This window comes from Vanellus vanellus (assembly GCF_965231255.1).
Source record: "Vanellus vanellus genome assembly, contig: HAP1_SCAFFOLD_35, whole genome shotgun sequence".
Classification (NCBI taxonomy): Eukaryota; Metazoa; Chordata; class Aves; order Charadriiformes; family Charadriidae; genus Vanellus; species Vanellus vanellus.
The window spans coordinates 781835-789885 of NW_028128889.1; the positions used below are offsets into that span (position 1 = coordinate 781835).

Here is an 8051-nt window from a genome sequence, read left to right on the forward strand (position 1 = left end):
TCAGCCTGTCCGGGGAGCTCTTCATGGCACTGCGGGGAGAAGCTGCGGGTGGAAGGAGCGATCCCCAGCAGGGCAGGACAGGGCAGGATCTTTCTGCTGTCAAGAGGGTGCTGCGTGGGGCAGGGCTGCTCACACCCCCAGATCACCCCCAGGGTGTTCCTGAGGGGACTTTTCAAGGGGAATATTTATGATGGTAACCTGAAAGTGAAGGAGTCTGTGCTTTGACTTTTCTACTCTGGGTGGGCTGGGTGATGAAGGAGGAATTAAAATTCACCTTTCAGGTTTGGGTGGGGAACAGAGACTCTTCAGCTATTATGCTGAAAGATGCCAAAGTCTCGGGGAAGCAACACAAACACCAACTTCCCTCTGCCTCAGCTTACAGAGAGCTCCAGCATCGTCTCTGCAGGCTCTCCCTCACCTTGCATGCCTTTGCAGAGAACCCTGGTGATGCTCCTTCTTCCTCTCCCTCCTGTCTGTGCCGCCCTTGGGCTTCCCCTCAACTTGCCGGGGAGTGGGGTTTCAGCTGCAGCTCAGACACCCACCCTGTGGGTCCTGCCATGCAGATCTGCACTCTGTAAGTGAATCCTCTTTTCTCCACTATCCTCTGTTTCTTTGGGGAAATAATATGACAGTGTGAACATGCTCCAGGTCAAACCAAGAGTGAATGTGCTCCAGGTCAAACCAAGCACAAAGGAGCCAGGAACAAGGCTGATGGACAGACCAGCTCTCCTCACTCTGCCCTAAGCCACAGGCAATGCTTTTGCATCTCCCCAGATGCAGCAGTTCACTCAGACTACAGGAAAGATGCTGACAGTTTCAGCTCTGAAATAATATTCCCCTGGTAATCTTATGATTATGAGTGGCTAAAATCTGACTTAAATTGTGAATGGGAAAGCTAAATCCCCACCTTGCCCCGTTGCAGAGTAGAACAGAGTACTCTGGAGCGCACAGTGGAGCCTGAGCTCCTCGTGGCACACTCCAACAGCAACCAAAGGAGCTCCAGAAATGAAGCTGAACAAAGGTGCTACTAAGGAATAAGACAACTGGAGCGTTTCTATGAGAAATAATGAGTTATATTGCAAAATGTTTGTCCTAATAACTGTCAATAACTTCTCTTCCTTGGGCAGCTCCCTGTGAAGCTGATGTCCAACAGCAGTTCCACCACTGAGTTCCTCCTGCTGGCATTCGCAGACACACGGGAGCTGCAGCTCTTGCACTTCTGGCTCTTCCTGGGCATCTACCTGGCTGCCCTCCTGGGCAACGGCCTCATCATCACTGCCATCGCCTGCGACCACCGCCTCCACACCCCCATGTACTTCTTCCTCCTCAACCTCTCCCTCCTCGACCTGGGCTGCATCTCCACCATTCTCCCAAAATCCATGGCCAATTCCCTCTGGAACACCAGGGACATTTCCTACTCAGGATGTGCTGCTCAAGTTTTTCTCTTTTCCTTTCTGATGTCAGCAGAGTATTTTCTTCTCACCATCATGGCCTACGACCGCTACGTGGCCATCTGCAAACCCCTGCACTATGGGACCCTGATGGACAGCAGAGCTTGTGTCCACATGGCAGCAGCTGCCTGGGGCAGTGGCTTTCTCTATTCTCTAATGCACACAGCTAATACTTTTTCACTACCACTTTGCCATGGCAATGCTATGGACCAGTTCTTCTGTGAAATCCCCCAGATCCTCAAGCTCTCCTGCTCAGATTTAAAACTCAGGGAAGCTGGGCTTCTGCTGGTCAGTGCTTTTCTTTTTTTTGGATGTTTTGTTTTCATTGTGTTGTCCTACGTGCAGATCTTCAGGTCCGTGCTGAGGATGCCTTCAGAGCAGGGACGGCACAAAGCCTTTTCCACGTGCCTCCCTCACCTGGCCGTGGTCTCCCTCTTCATCAGCACTTCATTTTTTGCTTACCTGAAGCCCCCCTCCATCTCCTCCTCATCTCTGGATTTAGTGGTGTCATTTCTGTACTCTGTGGTGCCTCCAGCAGTGAACCCCCTCATCTACAGCATGAGGAACCGGGAGCTCAAGGATGCCCTGAGGAAGTGGATTAGACATTTTTTCAGCAGCCATGAACTGCGTACCTTCCTCTGCAAATGATTCCCAGTGTGTGTTGTGATGGGCCAAGCCTTCCATTCCTTCCCCCTTTTTTCCTTCTTTTTGTCTTTTTTTCCCCTTGTGATGATCTTTTCTGAAAAGAAATTCTTTTACTCATCTTGTCGTGTTAAGTATCCACCTGTCTTGTGCGACCCAGAGACTTTGGGTAAAATAAGAGTCAGGCTCTCTTTGTATTTAAAGAAAAAAATGAGGCAGCTGCAACTTCTTTTTGTGAGACCCACCATCAGCAGAGCATGAATGAGTGGGAAATGAAGAGACCTTTCTGGCTGCAGCAGCCTGGGGCAGGCCACTCTGTCACCGGGGCAGCAGGAGCTGCCTGAGGATCCCCAGGGCCAGGGCTCTTGTACTGGCCTGGGGAGAGGGGGTGGCCCAGAGGGGCTGCCGACTTCTCCGAATAGCTTGGAGAGGAGGACACAGGGTGCCGCTGACTGCCTTGTCCTTGTGCCACAGATGCCCCCCATCTCTGGGGCTGGCCCTGCTCTGCCCCCCAGCAGCTGCTGTGCCCTCCCGAGGGGCTGGGGCTCTGCAGTGAGTTCCCAGAGCTCTGCAGCACCCTGGGGCAGGCACTGCTGTGGGGCCATCTCTGGGATGGAGAGAGGCCAGGGGACCTGGGAGAGCTGGGATGGAGCCGGGCTGGGCTGGAAAGTGCCCAGGAGTAAAAATCCTCAGTGTCTGGCTTGTCCTGTGTGACCACGCAGGGTGAGGAGTCACACCAGAGTGTCTGTGGTGCAGAGCCAGGGCTTGGGGAAGGGCTCAAAGGCGTGGAGGTGCAGGAGAGAGGAGGCTGGTCTGTGACCTCGGTGGCATGGACACACTGGGAAGATGGCCCAGGGCCTTTTCTTACCCCCCAGTCTGGCTCACCGACCATGTCCAGTGCCTGTATCAGGGGAACCTCCAGCCTTGCCCTGGCTCTCTCCTGGCCCAGACCCCAGTAGACTCTCGAGCAGGGCTGTCTGTGAATCCCTGTGTGGGATGTGGCTGGGACTGGGCAAGAATTGGGTACTGAGGAGCTTCAAAATATGATAATGTTGTAGTAATACTGACGTAAACCAGGAAAAGGGAATGTAAAATGTAATTGAAGCAACCAAGGAAACCTGCTGCTGCTCAAATCCTCTGTACTGCCCCAACCCTATTTCATTATTTACCTAAGATTAAAAACAGAAATAGTAATTAGACGTGATTTATTTACAATTCAATTAAGGATCGAGCCACCAGGCAATGTAGCATTGTTGATAAGCAGGGTATTCCTGTCAAGAGAGCGATGAACTGTAGGCCTGGTCAGCAAACCCAGAAAACCACTTGGAACTGCCAAGATCAGAGGAGAAGTGGATAAAAGGTAATTCCGGCAGGGGGAGACCACGACCACTGACTCATTGACCACCTAGGTGGTTTCGAAAACCAAAAGTACAAGTTAACCAATGTTCAGAACAAGATACCAGAGTGAAACACAACTGTCTTGTCTATACTATTGATGAGCAGCCAACTACTTCACTCCATCAATATTACCATCAGGATGGGCTCAGCGTGAGCTCTCCCTGGATTGCAGGCGGACAGCACGGCAGGTGACTCTCCCCTTGAGCAGGGACGCCTCTCAAGGTTAGAGATTCCTTATCTGAGACTCAGAGATCCTTCCTTACCCAAGGCGGAGAGATCTCTTAACCACGATGGATCCTCAGTAAGTGACTGATAGCATGCTGAATTAATACTCTGACACACTGTGAATCCATATAGCTACCCACATATTATTCATGTTGTAAGAATAAGTCCATTAGACATGAACCATTGACCAAATCTGAGACTAAGATTGGATCCAGCCAGACCTAGGCTTCAAAAAGGAGTTTAGAAAGCAAGGAGCTCCACACTGAACCTTGTTACTCAACGGAAATGTCATAGAACCATAGAATCATAGAATTGTCTAGGTTGGAAGGGACCTTTAAGATCATTGAGTCCAACCATCAAACTAACACTGCCAAAACCACCACTAAACCACTAAACTATGTCCCTAAGCACAATGTCTACCCGTCTTTTAAATACCTGCAGGGACGGCGATTCCACCACTTCCCTGGGCATCGTGTTCCACAGAATGACAACCCTTTCTGTGAAGACATTTTTCCTAATATCCAAACTAAACCTCCTCTGTCATAACTCGCAGCCATTTCCTCTTGTCTTCTCACTTATTACTTGGGAGAAGAGTTTGACTCCCCCTTGCTACAGCCTCCTGTGGGAAAATAATGGAAGATTGGAGAGGAGGATTGTAAACACGCTCAAGTGACTCCCATCTGGGCTGCTGGACAACACATACATCACACTAATTGTTGTTCAGCCTTGAGTGCTCACAAGTAGAACATCCACACTTAGATAACGTAAGCCTGGGATGGACTCAGGGACACCTTATCTGGCATACTTGAGATCACTGCCTTGTTGTTGAAGCAGCTCAAAGCACAGTGGAAAACTACCACTACTTGAACCCTTGAAAAGCAGGTGAGAACAGCAAGTCGGAGCTCACACGCTCCTGCTAACAAAGACTTTCTCCTGCTCTGTGGTGCCTGCATGCCCTGCTCGCGTCCCTCTGCCCGGGTGTTACTTCGGAGATTCCCCGATTTGCGTGGTATTGAGATTAAATTGGTTCTTTGTCTTTCACCTGTGGTTTTGTGGTTGTTCCTGTGTCCAGCCCAAGTCGTCTCACACACCTCCTTTCAGGTAGTTTTAGAGACTGATAATGTCTCCCCTCAGCCACCTTTTCTCCAGGCTAAACAACCCCAGTTCCTTCAGACACTCCTCATAACACTTCTTCTCCAGACCCCTCACCAGCTTCGTTGCCCTTCTCTGGACACGCCCCAGCACTTCAACGTCTTTCTTGGGGTGAAGGGCCCAAAACTGAATAAAGTACTTGAGATGGGATCTTACCAGTGCCGAATACAGGGGCACAATCACTGCCCTCATCCTGCTGGCCACACTAATCCTGATACAGGCCAGGATGCTTTTGGCCCTCTTGGCCACCTGGGCACACTGCTGGCTCATATTCAGCCGGCTGTCAACCAACACCCCCTGCACCCCCCAGGTCCTTTTCTGCTGGGCAGCTTTCCAGCCACTGTAGTGCTGCATGAGGTTGTTGTGAACCAAGGGCAGGACCCGGCACTTGGTCTTGTTGAACCTCATACCATTGGCCTCAGCCCATGGACCCAGCCTGTCCAGATCCCACTTTAGAGCCATCCTACCCTCAGGCAGACCAATACTCCCGCCTAACTTCCTGTCGTCTGCAAACTCGCTGAGGGTGCTTCCATCATTTTCATTCAGAGTAGACCTTGGGAGGTCTGTAGTCACACTTCCTACACAAAGCAGCGTCAGGTATTCAGCCAGACCTGCTGGCTCAGGGCTTGATCCAGTTGAGTATTGAAAACCTCCAAGAACGGAGGACTGCATGACTTCTCAGGGTGACCAGCGCTTGTTCAAGTGCTTTGGTGGACGAATGGTGAAGAGGATGAGCCCCCCCTGCTGTGGTTCCCTTCAGCCTCCTCCATGCTGAACAAACCCAGCTTCCTCAGACTTCCCTCACAAGGAAAGTGATCCAGCCCCACCCATCCCCAAGCATTTTTAGGGCCCTTCCCCAGACCTGCTCCACTTGCCCACACCTTTTCAGTACTGGGGGTGCCAAAGCTAGACAAGGTATTCTGGATGTGGCCTAACGAATGCCATGTAGAGGGGGAGAGTCCCTTCCCTCAGTCTCCTGGCCGTGCTCCTGCTCCTACAGACCAAGGTGCTCTTGGCCTTCCTGGCTGCCAGGGCATATGGCTGCCTCCTGTCCAGCTTGCTGCCCAATGAGACGTTTCCCACAGGGCTGCTCCCCAGCCAGGCAGCCCTCAGCCTTTGCCTTTGCCAAGGTTTGTCCACTGATGGGGCAGAAGCTGGCATTTGTCCTTGCGGGATTTCATGATGTTCCTGTCAATATGTGCTCCTCCTTGTGTTTGCTCTTGACTTCCCTTGCAACCAACAACTCCAGGTTTTGAGGTTTGCCTTCTCAAAAAACACACCCGTGACACAAAGGCAATAAATATCAATCCCTTTTCTGTGGCCTGTCCCTGTTTTCACCTCCTTTTGGCTGCTTTGTGTCCCCTGTCAGTGCCCTGTCCCTTTGCTGGCCCAGCCCTGCTGCTCTAAATGTGGTCCCGTGACCCCCTGCACAGAAACCCCATGGGGCAGTTGTGTTCGGGGTGGGGAGATATCCCCTGACACAGTTGTGGTGTCAGCCTTCAATGCTCTCTGATGTCCCCATCAGCTTTGGCTGCCTCGCCCAGTGCCTGGTCCCTGTGCGGCCCCACTGGTGCCCCATGCAGGGATTCGCACTCAGCCCTGCTCTGGAGGACACCAAATCAAAGGGAGCAGATGCTACATCAGAGGGCAGGGCTGCCATCCAGAGGGACCTAGCTAGGCTGGAGCGATGGGCTGATAGCGACATTACGACAGCCAACAAGGACAAATCCAAGGTCCTGCCCCTCGATTTGGGTAGCCCGCTGCAATGACAGAGGCTACGGACTGCCTGGCTGGCTTTCAGCTCTGATACAAGGCCCTGGATTGTAGGTATCCTGGGCTGGATAAGCAGGAGCACGGCCAGGGGAGATCTTTATCCCTCTCTGCTCAGCACTTGTCAGACCACATCCAGAATGTTTCCCAGGTTTTAACTTCTTACAATTCAAGAGAGGCATTGATAAACTGGAACCAGTTCAGGGGAAGCCACCGAGACAGCCAGGGCTTGAGACCTCGCCCTGAGAGGAGAGGTTGAGGGAGCTGGGCTTGTTCAGTCTGGCAAAGGTAAGTTCTTTGGGGGAAACACGTAGCAGTGTAACTGCCTACGGTGATATGTCCAAGAAGACATTTTCAGGCAGAGCAAAACATGAGGACAAGAGTCAATGAGAGACAGGAGAGCATAAGGCCAGATGTAGGCAGAAACTTCTCCAACATGAGGACAGCTGAGCTGTGGAAGCTGTTTCCCAGAGAGTGTGCACCAGCTCCCTCCTGCATGTTTTCAAGACCCGTCTGGACATAGCACTAAGTTATATGGTATGACCCTGCTTTCAGCAGAAGGTTGGTCTGCATGCTTCCTGAGGTCCCTTCAAGCCTGAATGACACTGTCCTTCCTTCCCTGTCACCTTGTAAGCATTACAGAAAGCACTCAGGTTCTCCCTGACCACAGATGTAATTCACAACAAGCGTAGGACTGCTTCACAGGGATCCCAAACAGCCCTGACCACTGCTTTGTCTTCTTTCACTCCCGTTTATCCTCTTCTCCCCCTCTCACATTCTTCTTTTTAAACATCCTTATACACTCAGATCCACCTACCCTGATAACCCTTTCCCCATGCACCATGCTCTTGGGGCTGCGGTACTTTCTAGCTTGGGCAGCAAATCCTTTCAACGTATGCCCCATGTCATTGCGTGTAGTGTCCTGCAATTCCTGATGCTATTATCCTGTCAGAGCTATCACAGGTGAGGATGAGCCATCTCACACTTGCTTTTAAGAGCTTGAAAAGTGGAGCTTCAGTCCAAGGGACTTGAAACACTTGAGAGTTTGGCCAACAGAAAGCTCCTGAAGGTAAACCAGGTGAAGGAGGTCCTTCTACCCTTCTCTAAGCAGGGCTGCCTAGAGCCCGTTGCCCATGACCCTGTCCAGGCAGCTTTTGAATATCTCCAAGCAGGGAGACGCCACAACCTCTCTGGACACCCTGTGCCAGCGCTCAGTCACCCTCACTGTCAAAAAGTGTTTCCAGATGTTCAGAGGGAACCTCCTGTGTTTCAGGTTGTGCCCGTTACCTCTGGTCTTGTCACTAGGCAAGAGTGAAAAGAGCTTGTCTCTGCCTTTACACCCTCCCTTCAGAGGTGCCTTCCACCCACAACCGTTCTGGCATTCTGCGATTCCCTGTGAGTTAGCCAAGGGTC

General features: G+C 51.6%; 1 protein-coding gene across 1 annotated transcript; it reads left to right on the forward strand.

The window, feature by feature from the left end:
- Window positions 1-1142: 1142 nt before the first annotated feature.
- On the forward strand, window positions 1143-2099 carry LOC309683882 (olfactory receptor 14A16-like; the record flags this gene model as incomplete). The annotated part of the gene is made up of 1 exon (XM_082499870.1): window positions 1143-2099. One exon carries the CDS (start codon window positions 1143-1145, stop codon window positions 2097-2099), a length of 957 nt encoding a protein of 318 aa, XP_082355996.1.
- Between the last annotated feature and the right edge of the window lie 5952 nt (window positions 2100-8051).